We start from the raw sequence: 27,204 nt of genomic DNA, 5'->3' as shown, positions 1-27,204 counted from the left end.
TTTCATTCATTAATAACATTAATTTATAATCAATTCAGACTGATGTAAAACAAGTCGTTTTGTATTATTAATGTATTCAGTCATTCACACATTCAAACCTTTATTTCAATAATTTATTTCACAGCATGTGTTCATATATGAATTTATTGGTGACTTCAACTTTTCATCCTCCATAGTATCACAGTCCAATACTACATACTATACACCATATACAGTTCATTCATATTCATAGTGTACTGTTTGTTAGTTTATACGGATTTCATGTAATTGTCCACTTACAAACTGGAAATGATCGAGAAGTGCTCTGATGGACATCTATCCAGCTGTGACTCTGGAAAGCTACTGCCACTTTCATATTTGAAAACATCAAAGCAAAACGTATTTCCAAAGATTTCAAACATTATTTGTTGTTTTCAGGTGTTCCTGGTGCTGTCTCATCACCATCCACACTTTGTTTCAAATGTTTCCAGTTGTGAGTTGAACTTTTTGGAACAACCTTTATTAACATCATTAACAACTACATATATACAGAGTGCTATCCAAAAACACACAGGGTTAACAAATTACACATGCAGTGGGTTGGACAAAATAACAGAAACACCTTGCTGTCAACACTTATGACGAGGAACTATTTTTTACTGGAAATTCTCAGCCCACAGTGAGTAATGACACATTGGTGTTTTTTTTTCAACTCACACACAAATTTCTGAACACCAATACATTGGGGTGGCAGCTGCTGACAGCAGATATGATATATGATATGATTGGCGTTTGGGTAAAGCATGTTTTTTGAAATCTGGATGAACAAACCCCACAGTTTATTCTATTCCATTTTAGTGAGATACACTGAAAGACTAGGGATGAGCAGGATCAATGGCAGTGATTTCTGATTGTGATTGATGAGACATTTCTGGATTGATGAAAAACATATGGGGCATGTGACAAGGTTAAAGACTTCTCGTGAGCATGACGTTTTACAAAAACAACTGCATCGTATCAGTAAACGTATTATCAATGGCCAAATCAAACATATTTTGCTACATTGATCCAGAGGACCATGACATGAGAATACTGCGTAGTGTGCACTGCTGTCTGCCACAGAGCCATTCTTGATAGTAACACCAGATGAAGCCAAAGTAAGCCATTTTCCAATTATACATATAGAGGCTTTAATTTGTTGCTGATAATGTATCATTCATTTCCATTCTTTGGTATAGTAAACAATTTTGAATACAGAAGACCAAAAAGATTGAGAATTAAATAATAACACAAGTAAATATACATCACACATATACATTACCACATTTAACTTCAATAAAATGTGCTTCCAAATAAAAATATTCTTTACGTTTTAATTAAAAAAAAATAATAACAGAAAAGCAAAGTCATATTCCTCCGGCTTGAATCTTGTCACAGCAGACAGGTCTCTGTTCCTAGAGATGCTGAGAGTGATGTTTTAATGAGTCTACAGGATCCTGATGGGTTGTGTTCTCAAGTGATGGGCACAAATTGTGACTGATGAAAACTGCTACGAGTGGTTGATAAAGGATAAAGAACCTCCGCCTTAACAGGGACACTGCGGCTCAGTCCTGGACCCAGGCCTGGAGCTCACAGACAAGTCTTGACTTTGGAATCATCAGGTTCTATCTGTAATCTGAGCTCCAGATACATATTAAAATGTTGGGCTTCATGGTGTTATCGCTAAAGTAATCACAGTCCCTTTGAGTTACCAATAATAATGTCAAATTTTGCAAACACACGTTAACATGAGCTGTGTGATTAACATACGTAAGCTGGCTGACAAATGTTAGCAGCTAATGGTAAAAAACAGCTTTTCTCAATGATCAAACACGATAAAATGACTCAACTCACTTTGTAACAGTGTCATTCACAATGTCTTTGATAGTCAGAAATTTGTAAGTTTCTTAAAAACCTCACACTTTGTGCCATTTCATTATCTTTTAAGTTTCTATATTCTCAGAGAGTAGTGTATGGTGATATATTCCATATTTCTCTTAAAGGGGACCTGTTCTGCTCATTTCCATTTCTATATTAGAGTAACTTCGCATCATTCACAGTTTTAAAAAAAAATCTTATTTATCTTATACTGGCCCTTTATGCAGCCCCTCAGTTCATCCTCTGTCTGAAACAAGCCGTTTTAGCTCCTGTCTCTTTAAAAGCCCACTTTCTTCTGATTAGCGAACTTACAGGAAGCCTGCCGAGGGGCACGCAAGCTGCTGTAACCACTCCTCTTTACACACCCTGTGCTGTGAGCCGCAGACCGCCGCGCTGTCTTGCCGGTGAGCTTGACGGCTATGACAGCTACAGTAACTTAATAGTGATATGAGGCACTGAATTGAATGAATGTACTGTTTCTCAGACCACAAATGAGACGAATTAAGTAGGAAAAACAACAGACGCCGCCAGACGGAGTGTTTCTGAGGGCCGGCCTTACTGCTTACTGTACAAAACACACTTTACAACTTAAGTTTACAACTTTATTAACTGATTTTGGTGAAACTGGATCATATTTTATGGAGAAAATATTTTCTTGGTTTGCCTCTGATGTCCTCCAGCTGCTCAACTCTCAGATATTTACGGAGTTTCCTGAAGGACAGAGAGCTTTAAAGTGCTAACTGCTGCTAACTGTAACGTTAGCTGCCGTTAGCCGCGCAGCTAGTGGTCTTTTCAGCTTAGCTGACTTTGCCCGGACCATGGTAAATGGACTGTACTTGTATAGCACCTTTCTAGTCTTTCCGACTACTCAAAGCGCTTCAAATAAGTTGTCAATACAGATAAAGACGGTTTCCAAATGTTATAGAGCATCTTTGATACAGATGAGCGCAGATGACCAATCACCATGACATCCAAGTTAGGCTGAGGTCAGCTTGGCATGAAAGTAGAAAAAACGTTCAGAGCAGTCTGAAGCCTGAGCTTTTTGCTCACAGGGATTACTTTTACATAGGTTTACCTCATCTGAAACTTTGGCCACATCCGACATTGTAACATTATGTATGATAGAAAATAAGGAAAAGCATAGGTCCCCTTAAATGTCAACAAATCCAATGAAAATACCAAAACTAAACTAACATGTATTGTGTATATCCACAGCCTGATGGATCTTCTTCCTCTGAGCCACAGAGCTCCACTGTTGTCCAGAAACTATTGAAAATACATCAGTGAGCCGCTCTGCTGCACTGGGGGACATGCTGCTTCATCACCATGAACACACACACACACACACACACACACACACACACTAATTTATTTTGTTGGTTCTTTTGGTGAGCAGCTCACTTGTGCTTCTTCGTTACACACAGTCGAACTGTCTTCATCTATTTCAACACAGCGGTGTTTCTTTAAAGACTGTGATCGAGTAAACAGCCTCTTACACTGTGAACACCAGTATGGTTTCTCTCCAGTATGGACACGCAGGTGTCGGCTGTAACTATACGAACTATTGAAACATTTTCCACATTGGTCACAGCTGTATGGTTGCTCTCCAGTGTGAATACGAAGATGTCGCATGTAGTTGCTTAGTCGACTGAAACCTTTCCCACATTCTTTACACTGGTACGGTTTCTCTCCAGTGTGGGTACGCACATGTTGTTTGTACGTTTTTGAAATAGAGAAACTTTTCTCACATAGCTCACAGCGGAATGGTTTTTCTCCAGTGTGGATACGCATATGTGATTTATAATTACCTAACTGAGAGAAACTCCTCCCACACTGGTCACAGCAGTATGGTTTCTCTCCTGTGTGGACACGCAAGTGTATCTTGTAACTACTTAAGTCACTGAAACTCTTTTGACATTGGTCACACTCGTATGGTTTCTCTCCAGTGTGGTTCCGCAGATGCAGACTGAAATGCCCTGACTGGGTGAAACTCTTTCCACAAAAGTCACACTGGTACGGCTTCTCTCCACTGTGGCTAAGCTGGTGTCGCTTGTATGAACTTAAAAAACTAAAACTCTTTGGACACTGGTCACAGCAGTAGGGCTTTTCTTTAGTGTGGACACGCATGTGTATCTTGTAAATACTGAAGTAACTGAAACTCTTTTCACATTGGTCACACTGGTATGGTCCAGTGTGGTCTCTCAGGTGTTTTCTGTATGAACTCTGGTTGCTGAAATGCATCCCACACTGGTCGCAGCAGTATGGTGTTTCTTCAGTGTGGGTATGCAGGTGTAGCTTGTATGCATTTAGCTGGCTGAAACTGCTGCCACATTGTTCACAGTGGTACAGTTTCTCTGCGGTGTGAGTGAGTTCATGTCTTCTTAGTCTGCAAACCCGACTGAAAGATTTCCCACACTTGTGACACTGATGAGGTCTGCTCCTGTCTGTGTCTGTCTGTTTCAACTGAGAAAAACAGAGAAATTAAGTTTCAGAGTGGAGGAATAGATCAAATACTGCTACAATTATTACAATTGCTTCCCGATTGCTGTTAAGCTACTGTCAGTGAAACTCAACACTTCCTGTACAGATGTTTCACATTTAAAGCCTTCCAGCTAAATATATATGAAATATTATTAAACCTTGTATGATAAAGTATGTTGTGTTTCTCCTTCAATTCTGGTAAACGTCCCATTTCTATGATGGAGGCTAATATATCTCTGATATTAAAGAATGGTAAACCACCCGAACAGTGTCCAGTGTTTCATTCTGTTGCTATCTCTTTGGCAAAGGGTACCGCACTATTTAAAAAGGGAACAGACTTTAACACAAGACCGGGATGGAGAGGAAAGGAAATATGTCTTCAAGTGAGGTTTGTTGCTCACAGCTAGAGTTACTCACCAAAAGCTCACTGACTAGCGGCAGATAAGGGTGATAACTCCAGTTACCAGTGTGGAGGAACACAGTTGCACGCTCGTAGCCACGATACAGTTCTTTTTTAAAATAATTTACCATCGTTATGACATGACAGTCGCCTTCGGGGTATTGAAGGAAAAAACAGCTCAGCATGCATTAAATAGAAGACAGGTATGCTTCATCGTGGGGAGGAGTGTCCTCAATTACACTTGCATGTTGTGGGAGGAGCAAAAAGCTACCTGGTTCATTGAAAACACCACATTAGGGATGCAGTTTGATCAAAACGTTAAGTTATAAATTACGTCAAAGAACATCTCCATATAAATATCAAATAGTGTTTAGAATGTCTGTTCCTCGAGGTCTCCTCTTCAGGATCCTAGTCTGTGCCACGATTTGGTTTTGGTTTTTTCCTTATAATAGGACCTGCCTGCTCTCTCCTAACATTATGTGTCTAGATAAGGCTGTATTCTAGACACTATAAATAAATAATGAAAATATCCAATGTCATCAAAAATAAATAAGGTACATTTGGACTATAGCCGTACGATGGGTATCATCACGGGTAGATTGATTGATTGATTGTTTTGGTTTCATCATTATCAGTCAATCTCGTCATTATTATCATTTTTGATTTCTTTTGAACTGCCATATTAATTTGCTATGACTTATGGGGCATTTCCAAGCAAAGTCCGGTCAAATCTGCACCCCAAGCGACTTTCTGGAAGTCCACAAAAAGTCAGCTTGAGGCGCTTTGCAGGCTTGATGAATTGTAGATTTGCATAGCCCCTGGCTCCAAAGGACTTCCCTGGATCGCACTGATTAAGTCTGAGTCTGCAAGTGCGGGGAAGTTCTGAAGTTTAGAGTCAATCCGACTGCTGGGCCTACCTTCATTCCATGAAAAAAAAGAACAAGAGAAACAGGACATTGAGTTCTGTTACTGATACTAGACTCAGCCTGCTGAATATGCAAGTGCAACTGGAAAGTGTCTCCAGTGGTGCGGCGGCAGTGTAGAAACCGTTCTGCACAAGCAAAACCCACTTTCAGCAGGTCAATAAGGCAGAATTCTCTCCTTTTCATATTAGGCTTTTAATGTGAAACACCTGCAGCAGGTATTGAGTTTGACAGTCTGTTAATCAGGACCGTGACTGGCAATGGACAAAAAAGCAGGAAAATATACTGTACAGTCAATTAATCAAACAAACTGAATGTAAACATAAATACATTATTTCCTAGCAGCACAGCTGTGTCATTAGCTGGCAGCTAACGGCTGCTTGTACTGTGAAGTACAAGCAGTGTACAAGCACAGTATAAGTACAAGCTCGGCACGGCAAATAAACACAAACGTGCATGATCACTTCGTCTTGTAAAATACACCAAACATCGCGCACATAATTCCGCTGCAAACCCCACTTACTGGCAGTTCCCCCTTTTTAGTGAAATCCCAATGATTGTTATTTCTCCCAGCGAGTTCTCCCTGTTGTACTTATTAAAACCGCTAACCTCCCGCTCACCACTGTCCTTTTAAAATTGGCATGTTGAGCTTGAGCTGAACACAAAAACATTCTCGTGGATTCTTGGAAAGGAAAAAAAAAAAAAAAAAAAAAAAAAAAAATTTGTTATAAAATCCAGATTTCCAGAAATAAGTAGGAGTGATTTGAATTCATTACTGAATGTATTTCTGTTAAAAAGACAAAATCAGAGCAGCAGAGTGGTAAGTATGTTATCATACTGATTTAATTAGTGCTGTAGAACTGTACATTATACTGAATTTACCTTGAGAAAGCAGCTGAAAATCCCCTTTTGGTGCTGCAACATTGTAGGAATCTGCATGAGTAAACAAATGTGTGACCCAACTGGTGGTGCTGTGTGTAGTAGCTGGTGTGGTGGCTAGGATTTAGTCTGTGGTGGCCATAGTCATGACAAAATACTGGAAATTTAAATTTCCATTTGATCTCACCTCTTCTGAAGAACTCATCTCACTGGCTTAGTGGTGAAAGTCAATGTCCTCCAAATGCTTTTCTTACCGTCAGCACGTTTCAGCTCTGAAATCATCAAATAAAAGCAGACTGGTCAGAGCAAGAACACACACACATTATATATATATATATATGATAGCAACACATGGCTACATGACCATAACTTATCAAGGGTCTGACATATGAAATTAGTGTCCATGGGATTTACATTGTGTTTTCTTGTTTTTCAGTGCCTGATGGATAGTAGCTGATGGATTCCAACTGGATCAACATTCTACACCTAACTTCTCTATAGTGCTAATGGCCCTAGTCGGCACAGTTACAGATTCCTGTAGGTAGATGTTTGATCCAATGGGTGGATTTCAGATGGTGGAGAGTTTGGTAGATGCTCACTGCAGGACACCTTGGAGAATAGGACATCCAACATCCCTGACCCTGCACCACTTCCTGCTTCTGACCAGCTGGATCCTTATTGCATTGTGGCAGATGAGGCATTTCCCTTGAAGGAGTACCTCATGCAGCCATATCAGAACTGCAGGCAACACATCTTTAGTTACAGGCTGTCCCAAGCACGGAGGGTGGTATAAAAAAAAAAAATAATAATAAAATGGGCTTTTGGCATCCTAGCCAACCGTTTTTGGGTCTTTCTAACCACCATTAACATTCAAGACACTGCCAAAGTGGAGGACATTGTTTTTGAGACTGCAGACCAAGAGCTGTGACCTAAACACAGCAGGAATCAGTGACCAGGAAGGACCCGATCATGACACTGTCCCAGGAAGACCCTGACCTACAGCAGGACTCCCTGCCACACACAACCAATGTCACAACACGAGCCAAGCAGCACAGAGATGAACTATGTTGCTACTTTAATTCTGATATCGGTGCTGTGCCTTTTCAGTGGGGCAAAATATAGGGAATGTGTGTGCCTATCTTGTTTCCTATCTAATGCCTGTAGTCTGAAATTACAAAATTAAGTTTTGCATTATACTGTCTTGACTGTTCACTCTTGCCAGAGAAATGCAAGTACCCTTTATCAAAGTCAAAGGGTTTTATTTTCAAATGTGCAATACAATGAAATCTTATAAAGGCAACAATTAATTGCAGTTAATCAAAATATAAAATTAAAAGGTAGAATGTTTGTAGGAATTGTTTACATTCTTATCTGTTACAACAGATACTTTTCTCAGATGAACAATCCGTCACATCAAGCATCACAGATGAGTAAACTGTCCATAGTTGTGACTGCCAGCACTCTGGCTCCACAGAAGGTGGACTCGGCAGGGGAATGCAGGCCTTGGCTCATCCTCAAAGAAGCAGGACTCCTCTATAGCGGTGCTGGGCTGGGAAGGGGTGTTGGTCCGGGTCTCACTGCTGGTGCCATCTGAAGGTGACTCAATCAGCAGCAGCTGCCAAAGGTTCCTTAAATAAATAAAATTCACAATCACATTGACCAAGGATGTTTACACACATTCAAGGAATTTGACCTGTAACAAACATTTAACTACTATATAGAGATGTAGATGTATATAAAAAAGTGCATATACAAAAAAACAACAGTGAAGATGTATCAGGAAGACAATGGTGCAAAGATGTTGGAATAAATATGAATAGTTAAGAGGTTGCTTTATATACATGAGGTAACTGATGTTACCAATTGCAACTGTTCACCAGGCATTCATAACAATGTGTTAAACAATACCCTACAATTTTGGCTCCATTTGGCCGGGGTGTGGTCAGGTGTGAAAGGCCTGGTATCAATAGAAGCTTCCCTCAGTGTAAACAAATTGTGATTAGAAGGCTTTATTCAGATGCTAAAAATGCACTTCATGTGCAATTGTGGAAGATAATGGAGAGTGAAACCAAGTTCATACCAAGCAAGCAACGATGTTTTATTAATACTCAACAAATAAAATAGTTTAGTTACCCTGACAGTAAGGTTGGAAGTGGTCTCCTTCCTTTTTGTGTGGGGCTCTAAAAACTGCAGCCAGGTCAGGTTCCATTGCTGCCTGCCAGTGTTTTGCACTCCACAACTTCCTGAGGTTGCAAGTTTCTTGTAACGGGTATACTGAGTTTGCAGAGAATCCCAGTTCTTCTTGAGCGCCTCTGAAAAGCAAAGCTAAAGTTTGAGCATTGTGCTTTCATGTCTATAGTGCATCCGGAAAGTATTCACAGCGCACTTTTTCCACATTGTTATGTTACAGCTTTATTCCAAAATGGATTAAAGTCATTTTGGAATAAGTCATCTTCCAACAAGACAATACTAAGCTCACAGCCCAGATAACAAAAAGAGTGGCCTCGGGACTCTGTGAATGCCCTCGAGTGGCCCAGCCAGAGCCCAGACCTGAACCCGACTGAACATTTCTGGAGAGATCTGAACATGGCTGTGCACCAACACTCCCCATCCAACCTGATGGAGCTCGAGAGGCCCTGCAAAGAAGAAGGGGACAAACTGGCCAAAAACAGGCGTGCCAAGCTTGTAGCATCATACTCAGAAGACTTGAGGCTGTAACTGGTGCCAGAGGTGCTTTAACAAAGTATTGAGCAAAGGCTGTGAATACTTAGGTGATTTATTTTTCTTTTCGGTTTGTAATAAATTTGCAAAGATTTATTTCACGTTGTCATTATGGGGTATTGTTTGTAGAATTTTGAGGAAAATAATGAATTTAATCCATTTTGGAATAAGGCTGTAACACAAAATGTGGGAAAAGTTAGCCAGCTAACGTTAGCACAATAACAACACTAATGATATTTACCGAATGCTAGCAAACAATAACACAAACAATTACTAACACTTTTTGCTAAAGAGCTCAATGGCAAAAATAAAATCTTACCCAATATAACGAGTATGTTTTCAATCTCACGAGTTCAGTTTCCACCACTCAGTTCGCATAACTTCATTCCAGATCGCCATGTTGTTGTTAAAATATCTGTGTATTTGAATGATCAGAGAAGATGAAGTTGAAAAATAAGACGATCCTTCAGTGTGTGCCCTCATCACAAAGTCGTTTGCTGCTTTGCTCACTTCTGTTTCTCTTCTCGTGCACCGATTCGCTCAGTAATTTCTCATCGACGGTCTCTGCCGCCAATTCAACATTCAACAAGCTGCACAAGAGGGCCGACGAGTGCCAACGGCATGGAACACACCACAAAAACTAGGGCTATCGACACTCACCAACGGCCCGACATTGGCCGACGGTCAGCCCGGTGTGTCAGGGCCTTTAGACATGTAGCTGCCGCCATTACATTTTTGGGAACGAAAGGCTACCATTCCAAGGTGACAACGACCTGCTGGGGTCAGCGTGCAGATCCTATTTGGGTCTGCTTGAACTGGCAGACTTTGACCCTTTTTAAAAAACAGCACATTGAGAAGCATGGCTAATGCAACCGCAAGGGGGCACAAGCCAGTGTCTTCTTGTGCCAGTCCCAAGTCTGGATAAATGCAGAGTGTTGTGTCAGGAAGGGCATCCGACGTAAAACATATGCCAAATTAAAAATGCGAATCGTGACAATGACTTCCATACCGGATCGGTCGGTGCCCGGGTTAACAACGACCGGCAATGAAAATTGGACTACTGTTGGTCAAAGACGAAGAAGGAGAGGAGGAAGGTGTGTTGATAGGCAGAGAGAGAAGAGGAAAGCTAAGAATGTAGGACTGACAGTAGGGACTTTGAATGTTGGGACTATGACAGGGAAGGCTAGAGAGTTGATTGACATGATGCAGAGAAGGAAGGTGGACATACTGTGTGTCCAGGAGACCAGGTGGAAAGGTAGCAAGGCTAGAAGCTTAGGAGCAGGGTTCAAGTTGTTCTACCATGGGTCAGATAGGAAGAGAAACGGAGTAGGAGTTATCCTGAAAGAGGAGTTTGTGAGGAATGTTCTAGAGGTGAAAAGAGTATCAGACAGGTTGATGAGTCTGAAGCTGGAAACTGAAGGGGTGATGTTCAATGTTGTGAGTGGTTATGCCCCACAGGTAGAATGTGAGTTAGAAGAGAAGGAGAAATTCTGGAGTGAGTTAGATGAAGTGATGCAGAGCATCCCCAGAGGTGAGAGAGTGGTGATTGGTGCAGATTTCAATGGGCATGTAGGTGAAGGGAACAGAGGTGATGAGAATGTGATGGGCAGGTTTGGTCTTCAGGACAGGAACGCAGAAGGACAGATGGTGGTAAACTTTGCAAAGAGGATGGAAATGGCTGTAGTGAACACTTTCTTCCAGAAGAGGCAGGAACATAGGGTGACATAAGAGCGGAGCTAGAAGCACTCAGGTGGACTACATCTTGTGTAGACGTGGTAATCTGAAAGAGACCAGTGACTGTAAAGTAGTGGTAGGGGAGAGTGTAGCCAGACAACACAGGATGGTAGTGTGTAAAATGACTCTGGTGGTGAGGAAGATGAAAAGGACAAAGGCAGAGCAGAGGACAAAGTGGTGGAAGTTGAAAAAGGAAGAGTGTCGTGTAGTTTTCAGGGAGGAGCTGAGACAGACTCCGGGTGGTCAGGAAGTGCCCACTACAGCTAATGTGATCAGGGAGACAGGTAGGAGGGTACTCGGTGTGTCATCTGGAAAGAGGAAAGTGGACAAGGAGACTTGGTGGTGGAACGAGGAAGTGCAAGAGTGTATACAGAGAAAGAGGTTAGCTAAGAAGAAGTGGGACACAGAGAACTGAAGAGAGTAGACAGGAGTACAGGGAGATGCAGCGTAAGGTGAAGGTAGAGGTGGCAAAGGCCAAACAAAGAGCATATGAGGACTTGTATGCTAGGTTGGACAGGTGAGCAGAGGTGAAGATTGTGCAGGACTTTAAGTACTTAGGGTCAACGGTACAGAGCAATGGAGACTGTGGAAAAGAGGTGAAGAGGCGAGTGCAAGCAGGTTGGAACGGGTGGAGAAAAGTGACCGGTGTGTTGTGTGATAAAAGAGTATCAGCACGAATGAAAGGAAAGGTGTTCAAGACGGTGGTGAGACCAGCAATGTTGTACAGCTTAAAGACAGTGGCACTGAAGAAAAGACAAGAGGCAGAGCTGGAGGTAGCAGAGCTTAAGATGTTGAGGTTCTCTTTGGGAGTGACGAGGATGGACAGGATCAGGAATGAGTACATCAAAGGGACAGCTCATGTTAGATGTTTTGGAGATAAAGTCCGAGAAGCCAGATTGAGGTGGTTTGGACATGTTCAGAGTAGTAGGCTGTGAATATATTGGTAGAAGGATGCTGAGGTTGGAGCTGCAAGGCAGGAGGTCTAGAGGAAGACCAAAGAGGAGATTTATGGATGTGGTGAAAGAGGACATTAAGTTAATTGGTGTGAGGGAAGAGGATGCAGAGGACAGGGTTAGATGGAGGCACATGATTCGCTGTGGCGACCCCTGAAAGGGAACAGCCGAAAGGAAAAGAAGACATTGAGAAGCATGGCTATAAGGCAAGGCACGTTTATTTGTATAGCACATTTCCACAACAAGGCAATTCAAAGTGCTTTACATAAAAAATAAAAGGCATCAAGACAAAATGTATAAGCAACATTAAGGCAATATAAAAAAGACATTTAAATATAATTAAAAAGTTAAATAGAAAATAAAAATAAAAGATAAAACAGGATTGTACAAGTTACAATGCAGTGTAAAAAATTAATCAAAAGCCACAAATTTGATTTAATAAATTATACATTAAAATTATTTTAATGTGGCTATAGAAATTCAGGTCTGAGTCCATGACTACACCAATATGTCTGTTTGTGATGTTGAACAGAAGACACCCCAGAATGGAGCCTTGGGGAACTCCACGTGTAATTTTTGTCCGATCAGATGTGTAATTACCTATAGACACAAAGTAGTCCTGTCCTTTAAGTAGGATTCAAACCAGTTTAATACTGTGCCAGAGAGTCCCACCTGTTTTCCAATCTGTCTAGTAATATGTTGGGGTCAATCGTATCAAATACAGCACTGAGATCCAATAATACCAAGACTGAAATTCTGCCACTGTCTTTGTTTAAGGATGTCATTGAAGATCTTACCAAGAGCAGTCTCAGTGCTGTAGTGTGCTCGAAAACTGACTGGAAATCATCAAAACAGCTGTTTAACGCCAAGAAGTTGTTCAGCTTTTTCAATTATTTTACTTAAAAATGGGAGGTTTGATATAGGCCTACAATTGTTCATTAGTGATGTGTTTAGATTGTTCGTTTTTTAAGGAGTGGCTTTATAACTGCAGTTTTCAGGGCCTGTGGGACACCTGAGAGACATTTTGACAGTTTGTAGAAGATCTGAGGCCATGCGGTTGGCAGAACATCAAGGCAGCAGGAGGCGGATTTCAGATGTTGTGTAATGTCCTCCAAGTTTTTATGGTTAATAGGATCAAATTGTGTCATGCTATTTGAATTGATTTTAAGTGGACACAGAGATAACACATATCCTGTACCTGATATGGAGGCACTGACTGCCTGTCTAATTTTCTGAATTTTGTCAATGAAGGAGGAGGCAAATTCATTGCAGGCCTTGGACAAAAGTTCAGAGGCTACTGACACAAGAAGGTTTTTTTAGCCTGTCGACATTAGCAAACATGGCACGTGCATTATTATTCTTTTGGCGATGATGTCAGAGAAGAAGGACCACCTTGCATTTCTCAGTTCTAAATTATAAATGCTAAGTCTCTCTTTATAGTCATAATGAACCTGGAGATTTGTTTTTCACCACCTGCGTTCAGCTTTTCAACACTCTTTTATATTCTTACCAGCGTGGCATTTCTCCCTGGAGATCTTTTCTTACCAGAAACAGGCTTCACTTTAGTGGTTGCAATGGCATCAATAACATTTGTAATGTTAGAATTGAAATTATGTACAAGCTCACTGACTGAGACCCAAGAGAGGGTGGGTGCGGAAGAAATGAATAAATATTTTACTGGTGTTTTCAGTGATATACCATTTTCTGTTTGAACATGTGTGTGAAAACACAGGAATGATCAGAGAGAGCAACATCAGTCACCACAACCTTAGAAATGTTCAGACCCTTGGAGATGATTAGGTCCAGAGAGTTCTTTAGTCCCTCTGTTCTGGAGGTTGTCAACATGGATGTTAAAATCACCAACAATAACTACACAGTCAAAGTCAGTCAATACAGATTATAGACAGCAGTTCAGTAAAGTCATCAAAAAAGTTGGCGCAGTAATTTGGTGGCATGTAGATATTTAGAAATATAGCTTGAGAAGAGGAATTCAACTGAAGAGCCACATATTCAAAAGAAGCAAAATTTCCATATATCATCTTTCTGCCTTGGAGGGAATCATTAAACATCTCCACCTCCTTTCTTTTGCACTCTAGCTTCGCCCATAAAACTGAAGTTGGGAGGGGTGGTCTCGATAAGAAACAGCTGCACTGTTATCTTGGTCTAACCAAATTTCAGTTAAAAGCATGAAATTAAGATTGTGCTTGATCATTGATTGAGTCATTGATTAAAAATGTTTTTCCTGCAAAAGGCAAAAAAAACACTGGTCGAGTGGAGTGAGACTCAGACTCAATCATATGAATCTTGATTCTATGATGAATCTTTCGTGATAGAGTAATGAATTCATTTTGCAATATATAAGTATTAGCTACATATTTAGGTTACTTTGTGCGGTGGTGTTTCATGTAACGTTATCTGTGCTAATCTTAGGATATGGCTAGCTAGCTTTAGGTAACCCTTCCCCCCCATCATTTAATAATTATAGGGGCCCTATATTGCAACACTTAATGTAAAATGGCATTTCAATCATCCTTACATTATAAGACATTAGGTAAATATTTACATTTGAAACCAGAGAGTACAGTACAGTACATTGTAGGGATGCTATTAAAACCTACAGCTCAACGCAGCTGGCTACATGGCGAGCCAGCCACAAGCGAAATGTCTCATAATAGGACTAATGTTATACTGCTATATGAGATGACACCCTCAATAACAGTCACGTTTTGAGTCTAAACACTATAATGAGCAGATTTACAGTAGTGCAGAACTTGAATTTTCCTTTGATAACATTGGTAATATATTAGGATCACACGTCCATTCCGTTCTTAAAGAAGAGCAACAGCCTTTTCTTTACTCTCGACAGTACATGCACCTCTGCTTATTACTTATCTTGTTACATTGTATTATACTGTACTATCATCATCAACAACCGGTAAACGCACTTGGTACTTGACAATTAGTTTATCTTATACTTATACCCACCTGATAATTTATTTTCTGACCTGTTTTTATAGTGTTTTATAGTGTATCATATTGTTTGCTAGTACTTTCTCCTGTGTGCACTGACGTAAAGGCGAGCTACTGTAACAAAGAGTTTCCCTTCAGGGATCAATAAAGTATTTCTGATTCTGATTCTGATAAGCGGACCAGTCCGCCACAATCAGGTTGCCCTGCATGAACTCGTACTGGCCCTGGGACATCTGTCATGTCGGACCCTGGCCCCTCTGATACGCATCTTTGTTATAACATTAAATTGTTTGAGGGAGAACACATTAGTTAAGGTTTTAAGGACGTTGTCGTTATACTATTGGCTCACAAGTGTTGTTGGAAGCAGGAACCAAACGTCAGACATCTCACACAGAAATAAACAAAACATTCATTTAGGATCTGTTAGGAAAAGTGATTCCACACGTTTCTAAAAGCTCTGTGGATGTATTATTTTTTTCGTCTACATAAAAATTTTATCAATATAACCTTTAAAACATATTTTGGCCTATCGTTAAACACAACTCATTACTAGGCCCTCCAAATGTTTTAACATTTTTAATTTGGTAAAATGTGCTAAATATTTAAAGCCACTGGAAACCCAAATCCACAATAGCCTAACTTTTGTAATTTATGGTCTTATGTACATAATAGTAAGCATCTAAAAAGTATTAGAAATTAGTTTCAATCCAAATTATTAAGTTCTTGTAAACTTTCCCGATATTAGGTTTGAATTGGGCATGGTGATGCTGATATTTATTACGAAAATTACGCAGTTAATTCTGTGAACCAATCATAAAAAAATCTACATAAACAGTTGCAACCAATCCTCTCAGCTTTCGCTTCTTTGAGTCTGAGCCAAGTTGTCTCTACTTAGCCTTTTGCAATTATCCAGCTAACCATATATCACCTGTGATCGATCGATCAAATCAGATCGGTGACCAAATCAGACAGCTCAAACATGTAGGGCTGGACTATGCTGATTATCGCTTGCGTCATTGCTGTGAGGGACTGTTGCCATGAAAGACATAGGCGGAGGCAGGAAGAGGTCAGTCGTTCAGAGGGAGATGTCAATCAAAATGTGATCTACCACGCCTACACAGACTTGAGAAAAGGTCTAAACAGCAAAATTAGCTGTTTTCTAAACTAGGTTTTCTATTAGTTGAAATTAAATGAATGTTCATTTACACTCAGTTTTGTAAATGAGACGCTCAACTTCAATATCATATATGCATTTTTACTATTTAAAGCAAAATTTCCAGTGGCTTTAAGAAAAGTATTTCGTTTTATCACTAAAGTGTTGGTTAATGTCTGTACTGTCACTTTAAGAGAATGCATATTTTTGGATTATCATCAACTGGATTATTATTGTCAATGAACGGGACTTGCTAGTTGGGGGAAGTTGGTGTGTGCGCACCATGCATACCTTGGGTGGAGGAGGATGATTGTCACGCAATGGCAGCCAGACTTGGCGGTGTTCCAACTCGAAGACAGTCGAAGGTACTGCATTTTGGCTTTAACTGATGCACACTTTAGCATTGACGTTGTGTTCCCCCCCTTACAAGAAATGTAAATATTAGTTGTTAATAATAATAATAATAATAATAATAATGGCAATTCGCTTCCTCCTTATCTTTGGCTTTACTGAAATGTAGCCAAGCCTTTGACCGCTTTGCACACTCAGCCATCCTAGCAAGGGGGAGTGTCAGTGTTTATTATGTTAATGTGACAGGCTACAGTTGTCGGCTAGTCACGTTTTAAGAAAAAGTCACTGAGATGGTCTGAAAAGTCCCTAAATCTAGCGAGAAAGCTGCCACATTGGTTTGTGTGGAGAGAGGAGCTGCCTGAGCCCCGCCCATGATGAAACTCCACACAGAGCAGACGACGAGAGGACAGAAGCAGCGCGACCAGAACTGCCAGCAAAACGTGTCTCAGCATAGTTTTCTCTGTTCATTCGGCTTAGGCGCTGTAGAAATAATACGATTAATCGCTGTGCCCCAATACTTACAGTGCATCCAGAAAGTATTCACAGCGCGTCACTTTTTCCACATTTTTACAGCCTTATTCCAAAATGGATTAAAGTCATTATTTTCCTCAAAATCCTACAAACAATACCCCATAATGACAACGTGAAAGAAGTTTGTTTGAAATCTTTGCAAATGTATTAAAAATGAAAAAAAAAAAAAATCCCATGTACAGAAGTATTCCCAGCCTTTGCCATGACGCTCAGAACTGAGCTCAGGTGCGTCCTGTTTCCACTGATCATCCTTGAGATGTTTCTGCAGCTTGATCGGAGTCCACCTGTGGTAAACTCAGCTGACTGGACGTGATCTGGAGAGGCACACACCGGTCTGTATAAGGTCCCACAGCTAACAGTGCATGTCAGAGCACAGACCGAGCCATGAAGTCCAAGGACTTGTCTGTAGACCTCCGAGACAGGATTGTATCGAGGCACAGATCTGGGGAAGGGTACAGAAACATTTCTGCAGCATTGAAGGTCCCAGTGAGCACAGCGGCCTCCATCAGAAGTTTGGAACCACCAGGACTCTTCCTAGACCCAGCCCGCCCGGTCAGACCTTAGTCAGGGAGGTGACCAAGAACCCGATGGTCTCTCTGACAGAGCTCCAGCGAGCGAAACCAGGCACCGTCATCACCTGGCCAACACCATCCCTACAGTGAAGCATGGCGGTGGCAGCATCGTGCTGGGGGGGTGTTTTTCAGCGGCAGGAACTGGGAGACCGGTCAGGATCGAGGGAAAGATGAATGCAGCAATGTACAGAGACATCCTTGATAAAAACCTGCTCCAGAGCGCTCTGGACCTCAGACTGGGGCGACGGTTCATCTTCAACAGGACAACGACCCTAAGCTCACAGCCCAGATAACAGAGTGGCTGCGGGACTCTGTGAATGTCCCTGAGTGGCCCAGCCAGAGCCCAGACCTGAACCCGACTGAACATCTCTGGAGAGATCTGAACATGGCTGTGCACCGACGCTCCCCATCCAACCTGATGGAGCTCGAGAGGCCCTGCAAAGAAGAATGGGACAAACTGGCCAAAAACAGGCGTGCCAAGCTCGTAGCATCAAACTCAGAAGACTTGAGGCTGTAACTGGTGCCAGAGGTGCTTCGACAAAGTATTGAGCAAAGGCTGTGAATACTTCTGTGATTATTTTTTTTTTTTAAATATTTTTTTCCCCATTTGTAATAAATTTGCAAAGATTTCAAACAAACTTCATTCACGTTGTCATTATGGGGTATTGTTTGTAGAATTTTGAGGAAAATTCTGAATTTAATCCATTTTGGAATAAGGCTGTAACATAACAGAATGTGGGGAAAGTGAAGCGCTGTGAATACTTTCCGGATGCCCTGTATAATGGCAGGGCAAACCCTGCTGTTTATTCCAGCATCATGTTGGCTAAAATGTTGGTGACATTCTTATGTAAACAAACATGCATGTAAACAACGGGCAATATCGAGGTAGGCAAAAATGAGGTCATGTCCATATATCGCACACAAAGTTGATAACGTAATTATTGCGGCAGGCCTAGCTACCGTTAGCTGGTATTCTGATATTTATACTTAAGCACTGCAGCAGCAGATATGAAATATAGCCTACCTCAGAGTCACGATTAGATGATGTGATTCCAAATTATTTACCGGCCACCTGACCGGTGACCCCAAACTATTTTTCTGCCAAACCCAAAATGTACATGCATCTGGCGCTTGTTAATTTTGGACCCTGGGTGTGCATAAGACTGATGTGACTGTCACAACCATCACATTCCACCTGTCATGAAAATGAAGGAGTCTTTATGAACGTTTGTGACTGTTGTCATTAAGTGTCATTTGGTCAATTCTGTCACTTTTAATTCAAAGTTGACCTGCCTACCAACAGCGTAGGAGGGCACTTTATGTTTGATGTGCTAAAGGCACAGTCTAGTTATGTTTTATAGCTAGAATGTCTAAGGAGCAGGAATGTGTTCATATTATAGCCCGACTGATAATATCAGCCGATAATTGCCGCCGATATATCGGTATCGGCGTTATCCAATATGTACCGATATAAAACTGTTTTCTTTTCAGTATATTAGGCAGAAAGAAAGGCCTGTGTTAATATATTGGTGTCACTGCAAAGTTTATCCAGCAGAGTGCGCTGTCACTACAGTGGCAAGCAGGGAGAAGAGAGAAGAAGCAGCTCAAGCTCCCGTTACACCAATAAAATACAGCTGGTGTCATGAAAGGTAACAAGCCATCTCACTAAGGGTTAAAACTACAAGCCAGCATAAAAATGACAACTACCAACATTAACCACCATGTTCTGAACAGACACATACAAACACTAACAAAAAGTAACATTTGCATTTTGGAACATGAGGCAGCTAACTTAAACTGCTTTCAGCACTAGGCAGTGCATGCTGGGAAATGTGGGCCGTTACTATGGCTACAGTACTCTCAGCACAGCGCAGCACATGTAGCAGAGTGCCGTGTGCACAGCTGAGCAGACGTAGTGGAGTCAAAGCGGTGTGTTCACGGAAAGCTGCTAACTAGTTTGTGAAATACAACGCTGGAAAGTTAAACAATAAACCCATCTTTTCCCCTTTCATTATAACGCTGTCCCTGACAACCGTCACGTCACTCATGCTTATCACTACTGTTTGCTGTGTTAGCGAGGCAGCTAGCCAGCTGTAGTTTGTCAGTCAGTAGCAGATTGAAAGGTAAGCATCAGAGCATCTCTTCATCATTCTGCAGCTCCGCAGACCACAGTGCGGTGCTGTTTGAGTCAGTTGAGAGCTGACTTCACACTACATTGTTACCGAGCTGCTGAGAAAGTCAATAAATAACGTCAGGAGCCGTTTTTTCACCGGATACGTTGAACGTTTCCCTGAACGTTTATAGCAGAAGCGCTGTTCGTCTCTCGACCCAGCAGCATCGAACCGTGAGTTAATGTTTGTGACGTTACTGATTGGAGTTCAGTCCTTTGAAATGTTGGTTCAGAATCAGAACAAAGCTGCAGCATGAATCTCAGAGCTCAACAGAGTAAGTTAGAGAATATGGTTTAGTAGAGAGCAGTGGTGGAATGTAACAAACATTTAGGACTGTACTTTAGGACAGTTTAGTATTTCCATGGCATTTTGTGCTACTTCCGCAACTGACTGATACTGAACATTTAAATATTTATTCTTTATTTTCCTCAGTGTTCTTTTCTGGTATTAGTTGACAATGTTTTAAATAACAATAACAATAATAATAAAATAAAAATAATAGTTACAATATTATAAATAGTACGGTCTAGACCTGCTCTATAGGAAAAGTGCAATGAAATAACTTCTGTTATGAACTGGCACTATATAAATAAAATTGAATGTATATGTTAAATAATTTAACATGATAAAGAATATTTAACTTAAATATCCTTCAATATAGTTATTTGTTTAAGAAAGCAGCCTTCTGAGGATCTTTGCATAGGCATATTGGTGCAAAATCAGTGCACAATCCACATAGAAAAGGTCTCAAATATTCACTGTATCGGCCGCCATATCGGTTATGGGTGGATGTTAACCCCTCTAAAATCAGTATCGGTCGGGTTCTAGTTCGTATTTAGTCAGACAGACATTGTTTGACATGTATGGAGGTGTACTATATTTGTTCTTTCACTCGCATTATGTTATTGCTCTTATTTGGTATGTATGTAGTGTCTTGTCTCACCTGCTTGCAAAGTGCATGACACTTAAAATAACTAACTTTAGCAACAAGTAAACCAATCTGTCCATCAGGAAACTCCTTAACCGTTAACTTTGTCAACCCTCCCGATTTTCCAGGGAGACTCCCGTTTTTCCATTGCCCTCTGCCGCTTGCTTCCCGGGGTTACAATTCTCGAGTAAGGTGTCTCTGCAGACCGGAGACTCTGAATGGGCGGGGTAACTGTCAATCTTTTTTTATTTGGCCAATCAGAGGCTTACAAACCTCTGTCAATCAAAACAAATTTCACCAATACACAGCCTGAACCAGTTGTCAGTTTTTAATTCGTCTAATCATCGTTCTCATAGAAGGGGAGGTTCGACACGAAGAAGCAAGTTTGACTTCTTTCTCAATGTTTAGATCTGAAGTTTTCAGCTGTAGTCAAGGGATCAAAGTATCAACAGACAGCAACATTTTAAAGTGGAAGTAGACAACTTATAATCATAACAGAATATAGTAACTTTCACCACTGCTCATTTTAGAAATCGCACGTTATAAGCCTATCAGAACAGCATTTGTTGGAAAGCTAGATGCTGGCAGCTAATGAGCTACCACAGGCTGTATGCAGTAAACTGCAAGATGCTATGCCTCATGAGGGAGGACTCAAACCAGCTTCTGACAGACAGTGGATTGGAAGCCTCTGATTGGCCCAATTACAAAATTATTGACAGTTACCACACCCAGTCAAAAGTCTCCGGCCTGCAGAGACACCCTACTCCAGAATTCTTTCCTGAGAATTAAAAGTAAAATTTAAAGTATTAAAAACGTTGTTACAGTTTACTTATTATTTTGTTAGTTTCATTCTTTAAAAGTCACCAGAATGCAGGAAAAGTCTCTGAAACTAAACATTTTCTGGTAGAGAAGCTGCACTTCTGCCATTAATAGCACCACAATAAGCGCTTCTAAACCAAACACTTGACCGCCGCACATGTTCGAGCAGGAACCTGAACCATATTAGCCTCGGCCTCACTGCCCGGCGGGCCACTAACGCTACAGCTTTATGGTCTGAGCAAGTTAGCTGCAGGGTGCTAATCGAAGTTACTCAACGTTGCCAAGCAAATGAATTCATTTTCACCATTTATTTTTCACACATAGCTATATCGTTACCTTCAGGGCGTGCCTATCAAGTAAATTTACATAAGCAACACACACACATACCGGCAGAACGGACTTCAGTATAACAACAACAACACAAATGCTAGCTCAAAGATGCTCTGGCTAGCTGCTGCAGTAAGGTTAAGAAAGTTCCACAAAGTATGGTTGGCATCGGCGACAGCATCCAAAAAAAAAAAAAAAAAAAAACTGCAGCTGAAATTCATTGCAGCAGAATGATTTCGTTTCTGGTGGCATCAGAGGGCAATTTGAGCAGAGGCACCACCAGTGGCTGTTTGTGCTCAGCAGCTCAGGCTCTGGAGGGCCCCTGTCAGCCAGAACCTCTAGCATGGCTACTGCAGTCGCAGCCTCAGGCTCTCTCCGCTGGATTTCATTGGCCTATACTCTGGCTCAAATAAATACGGCCGAGTCAGCAAAAACGCTGTAAAATGTATCCTTGTCCATAACGTCATTTCTACTCCTGTTTCTGATAAGTACTCCTTTGTTATCAACACTTAAGTGATTAGTGTGTTTTGAATAAGACATATGTTAGAATTACTTAGAATAGAAATGCTAATTACTTCTCTGCATGATCAATTTATACTTTTCAAACCGCAAATTCACTGATGTTCTCTTTAAGCCCACTTGACGGTGTTTCAATGGGGAATTTCCCCCTATTGAATTTTGAACCATTTTCCTCCCTAATTTTGACCTCACCTGATGAATCAGCTCCATAATTATGATAATTAATACCCATATTTAAATATCATATATTATGTATGTAATTGAATATATTACCTCAAAGAGCATAGGCCTACGTTTAGCCAAGGAGAAGGTAGAAATTGCAGAAAAGTTTGCGACTTTCTTGTTTATTTTGCTTAAGTTATAGGCTAATGATACATGGTACATGTTGTGACTGTTATCTCCTCACAATGAACTGTATGTTTTAATGTTAATCCACAATGAACTGAATGGTTTTAAAATGTGTTTTACAGTGTTTAAAACTGCTAGCCTAAATGTGATTAACATTAGAAAAAGTTATTGTTCAATTGTAAATCCTGACATTTACTATCCTTAGAACATTAGTATTGAACCTGCAAACTGTTGTTTGATTTTGTTCGGAAATAGTTCTTTGGCTACATTCCAAAAAAAACCTGTTGTAAGTTTAGCTTTTTCTGCATTGACAACACAGAAAAGAGGCTGGTCATGCCTAATTCAAATGCCATTTACAGGCCATAGTATAGGAGTGGAGACAAAATGAAAATAGCTATTGAGCTCTAAGAGATTACAGATTTGAATAGAAAAATTTGTGCTGTTGAGATTAAAGATATATACTTATTTATCAACCAATCATGAAGTGGGCGTACTGGGCTCCTCTCTGATGGGAATGAGTCTGACCACCTGGTGACCAGGTGCAGCCAGAACAACCTGGAGCTCAACGCTCAAGACGGTGGAGATTGTTGTGGATTTCAGAAAGAGACATAATGGCGCGAGCCACACTGCCATCTGTGCGAGAGTTGTGATTGCTCTCCGACATTCAGCGGACGCTGTAGACTAATCTACAGCAAGCACACGGAAAGGCTGCCGTAGAAGAAAGCTGAAAAGACAGAATGTGCCAGTTTTTAGTTAAAACCTTTACAGTGGCTATATATCGCCACCGTACAGCACGTGTGCTGTTCTGTACTTGTTTTCTTGTTCTTCTAGTCTGGACGGTGAGGAAGTGAGAGGGTCAGGAGGAGGTTACCACAGACCAATGAGCCACTCATCAACATGGAGCCGCTACAGACCGCAATGTTTCAAATTTCGAGAGGCACGCACCAGCTGCAATTACATAACTGTGGAGGTTAGCGTTTCTTTACATATGATATGGATAAACTATCACTGTACATTCGGACTGAGAAGGTATTATTTTACTAGAGCAGATATAGCTTGATAAATACTAGCCCCGGTCTTCAGATTTACTATCAAAACGAATCCTCTTCCATACCTGAAAGTACATATGGGGATACTTGGAGTGCAGTTGATCTTGTCAGATTTTTCTTCAGATGTTCATGTTTCCTTCTCTAAACACTGTGTTTGAGGCTGTTTCCAGATACATCTCTAATAGATTGTGTGGCACCCCTCAGCTGTCTGACATGGGAGGGTCATCAGCTGAAGCCCCCCCCCCCCCTTCTCTCCAAACCTCTGATGGCCGCCCACCCTGAGTCTGGTTCTGCTCGAGGTTTCTGCCTCTTAAAGGAAGTTTTTCCTTGCCACTGTCGCCAAGTGCTTGCTCATGGTGGCATTTGGAAAAGTGCAATGAGATAACTTCTGTTATGAATTGGCGCTACATAAATAAAATTGAATTAAATTGAATAGAGCCATACCTGCTGATTCAGATCTTGGCTGCAGTCCAAAGTTTCTTGTTGATGGTGTATTTATGGTTCAGTTATCAAAAATGTCTGGTGAAAATAGAGAAAAAGGTGCCAAACTGAACTCAGGAGGAGGAACTTGTGTAGTCAGGTCAATCTGCCAAAAGAAAACAGATAATGCAAAGTAAACTTGATGTCAAAGTGTCTCTGCAGCGCTCTGAAGCAATCAAAGTGTCAATGAGTAGGCTATAAGATAAGGTGTCCATAGGGGTTGCCCTGTCTGTGTCCACACCCCCTTCAGTCATTTTCTTTATCAATGGGAAAACTCAACCATCTCTTTAGAGGAGACAAGGCACTGTCGAAGCTTCCTTAAGGGCTCCCTTATTTTGGAAAATACACTGGAAATCATTTCTTGGAGCCTTACACTAAATTAAAGCCTTATGTAGGATTTAGGAGATTAGCTGAGGACATGATTCATTTTGTGCAACTCGTGTTTTTCTCAAGAATTGCACAAATAAATACAAGGGCCGACCGATACTGGATTTTTGAGGCCAACATTGATATCGTTATCGACAGTTTAAAATCTGATAGATATACTGGCTAATAGTGATTTCTTTTTTACATGTGCATATAACATGAAAAACAATCAAAATCCTTTAGACTTTTTTCCCCCAAGAATTGTGACCAAGATACATAGGCTACTAAGCAGGACATTTTACAGTTGAAAAATCAACTTTTCAATTTTTAATTTTCTAACATGCCTGTGCCTTCCGTTCCCATATCTGAGTCAAGCTGATTTCCTAACTTGCTTCTATAAATGTGCTTTATTTCTTAAGAGATTCTATCATTTGCACTTTGCACCAAAACCTCTGTTGGCAAACTCTGTAATGGTGACACTGTTTCTAAATTCCCTCGTACCTGATTTGGCATTTCTGTACCGCAATGTCTTGTCTTTTATTGGTCGACAAACATATTGACCCAGATAGACCTGCATATCCAGTATAACTCATATCGTCCGATATAACGACCATGCCAATTTATCGGTCTCTACTACAGACCGATAAATTGCTCTAATAAATACTATGCAACATCCATTCAAACGCTCCATGTCACAGAGGAGAAATGAAGCACCGCAGCTGTGTTCAGTGTAGGTGGGCCGGCTCAGACTGTAGCAGCAGCTCATGTGTGAACTAGCGTTACTGCTGTTGTGAAATAAACAGATAAATGCTGATGGGAGTCTCTGGACGGAGCATCCAAAGAGAGATCTCCAGTGGGGCGATGTCTGAACTCATTCATGCTTTCCAATGACTTCATTCGACCTCTCCAATTAATACGCAACAGCGTTATAACTATAACTTAAACAGTAGCGGCCTGGCATAACACATCCAAAGTTAGCTAACACACACAAGTTAGCAGCGATGAGCCGGAAGAAAGCCGCTGCATTTACACGATTAGAATGATTCCAGCTTTAAGCCCGAAGTGCTATCAATAATCACTAAGGCAGCCACAGACAAACCAAGCAAACAAAGTGGAACAGATACCTTTCGCTCTCCCACAGTCTCTCTTCTGCTAATATTGTCCATGATATTGCCACGTAAATATCGCCATCTTGGAAAATGGCGGCATCATTCTTCTTCTTCTACTTCTTCTTCATTTTCTTCTTCTTCGATTTGCTGGCGGGCTGCAAACCAACGTTAAAGGTGCATGCCGCCACCTACTGTATCGGAGTGTGTAACATCATGACTTTAACCAAAACTAACAAACGGGGGGAAAATAAAACAAAAAACACCTCTTTATACATGTTATATTTTAGATATGAAAGCTGTTTCTTTCAAATCTTTAAATAAAGCCCTTTGAACGTGTAAGTGTTTCTCCCCAGTCCCTAACAGACCTTTGACGCTCCGCTCCCTGCCTCTCTGCCACTCGGCCCTTCAGTCTCTCTCTTTCCCTCCCATCAGCACGTTCAGCAGATTCCTTCCAGTTACAAGTCTCACATTTATCTGACTGACTGTTTCATGGTATACAAGCTAGCACTGTCATAGTTTGGGGTTTTGTCCTGTTTCCTGTTTTATTTTGTAGTGTTCTCCCCTTGTGTGTCGTGTGGTTTTACTTCCTGTCTTTGTTTGCTTTCCTTCCAGTTTAGATTGTTGGCCCCTCCTTGATTGACTGCACCTGTGTCTCGTTGTCTCACCTACCTTAGTGTATTTAGTCCGGGTCTTTTCCTGTGTTTGTTGTCGGCTAGTTGTCCCTGTCATTTGCATTTTTCGTTGTGCATACCGGCGTTTCTTACCGTGCGTCCTATTATATGGATTCTTTTGACCTTGCTTGTACTGTGGACTCGTGAACTTTTGCCTGCTCCCTGTTGGATTTGTTTGGACTTGCTCCCTGTTGGATTTGACCAAGCCAGAACGTACACTCCCCGTCTCTGTCCCCAGAGCCTCGCCGCTCTGGAAGAGCCCAGGATCCCCCAGTGTTACTTGCAGTGTATAATAAAACGGTTGCTATCTCATCCAAATACCACTTCCTTGAGTTCTGCATTTGGGTCCTTAAACTGTGCATATAACAAGCACTGAGTCCCGTGTGTCCTGGTCTTAGCCTAGAACAGATAACGCCTTCTTTCCTACATTTACCTGATTATTTCTGACTCTGACAGATTTTTGGATTTTATAGTATTCTCTACCCTTACTGCCATTATTCCCTGACGAGTTAATGATTTTGCTTCTGATCTCCCAAAACAAATTTCTAAAATGTCATTATCATTTTTGTTTAGTGCATTTTTAGCAAGTTTATCTGCAGTCTCATTTCCCTCTATTCCAACGTGAGCTGGTCTCCAGCAGAAATGAACGTCTGTTCCCGGTTGCTGCAGATTCAGTGGGCTCATATAAACCTCGATTAAAAGATCCTCTCGGACCGATTCTCCCGACTGTATACTTTGTACTGCAGCGGCATAAAGAGATCATTTGGTACTGGAGGCCAGGGCAATGCCATCTAGAGCAACTATAACTTAAGATAATGTGTCTAGGAGGTGTTTGGGGCCAAGTACAATAACT

At 41.1% G+C, this 27,204-nt stretch overlaps 2 protein-coding genes across 9 annotated transcripts in view; one reads left to right on the top strand and one right to left on the bottom strand.

The window, feature by feature from the left end:
- LOC122873249 (glutamate receptor 2-like) overlaps window positions 1–7,773 on the top strand; it is a 150,195-nt gene extending 142,422 nt beyond the window's left edge. For all 3 annotated transcript variants that reach the window (XR_006377388.1, XM_044189706.1, XM_044189703.1), the window contains one exon: window positions 7,016–7,773. Coding sequence is in view for 1 of the 3 variants with exons in the window: in XM_044189706.1 (XP_044045641.1) it covers window positions 7,016–7,036 (21 nt within the window). In the remaining 2 variants the exon portion in view is untranslated. The remainder of the gene's footprint in view (window positions 1–7,015) is intronic.
- On the bottom strand, window positions 127–25,853 carry LOC122873251 (zinc finger protein 239-like). 6 transcript variants are annotated; one of them, XM_044189712.1, is made up of 8 exons: window positions 25,696–25,853; window positions 24,170–24,311; window positions 9,620–9,715; window positions 8,713–8,891; window positions 7,943–8,207; window positions 6,767–6,851; window positions 6,583–6,633; window positions 127–4,359 (listed from the first exon to the last, which is right to left on the bottom strand). In XM_044189712.1, the coding sequence occupies exons 6-8, from the start codon at window positions 6,782–6,784 to the stop codon at window positions 3,265–3,267; spliced, it is 1,164 nt and encodes a 387-aa protein (XP_044045647.1). In that variant the 5' UTR covers window positions 6,785–6,851; window positions 7,943–8,207; window positions 8,713–8,891; window positions 9,620–9,715; window positions 24,170–24,311; window positions 25,696–25,853; the 3' UTR covers window positions 127–3,264. The 6 variants fall into 6 exon arrangements, with proteins under 6 accessions (XP_044045647.1, XP_044045650.1, XP_044045649.1 ...); XM_044189715.1 differs by lacking the exon at window positions 6,583–6,633; XM_044189714.1 differs by lacking the exons at window positions 7,943–8,207; window positions 8,713–8,891; window positions 9,620–9,715 and adding an exon at window positions 16,402–16,532.
- Between the last annotated feature and the right edge of the window lie 1,351 nt (window positions 25,854–27,204).

This window comes from Siniperca chuatsi, linkage group LG3, assembly GCF_020085105.1.
Source record: "Siniperca chuatsi isolate FFG_IHB_CAS linkage group LG3, ASM2008510v1, whole genome shotgun sequence".
In the NCBI taxonomy this organism is placed as follows: Eukaryota; Metazoa; Chordata; class Actinopteri; order Centrarchiformes; family Sinipercidae; genus Siniperca; species Siniperca chuatsi.
This window is presented reverse-complemented; position numbering and strand designations above follow the sequence as displayed.

Coding starts and splice junctions, on each gene's coding strand:
- LOC122873251 (XM_044189714.1), bottom strand. Junction 4,360..6,582: donor TTTTCAGCTGCTTTCTCAAG/GTAAATTCAGTA, acceptor TGTTTTTCTCAG/TTGAAACAGACAGACACAGA.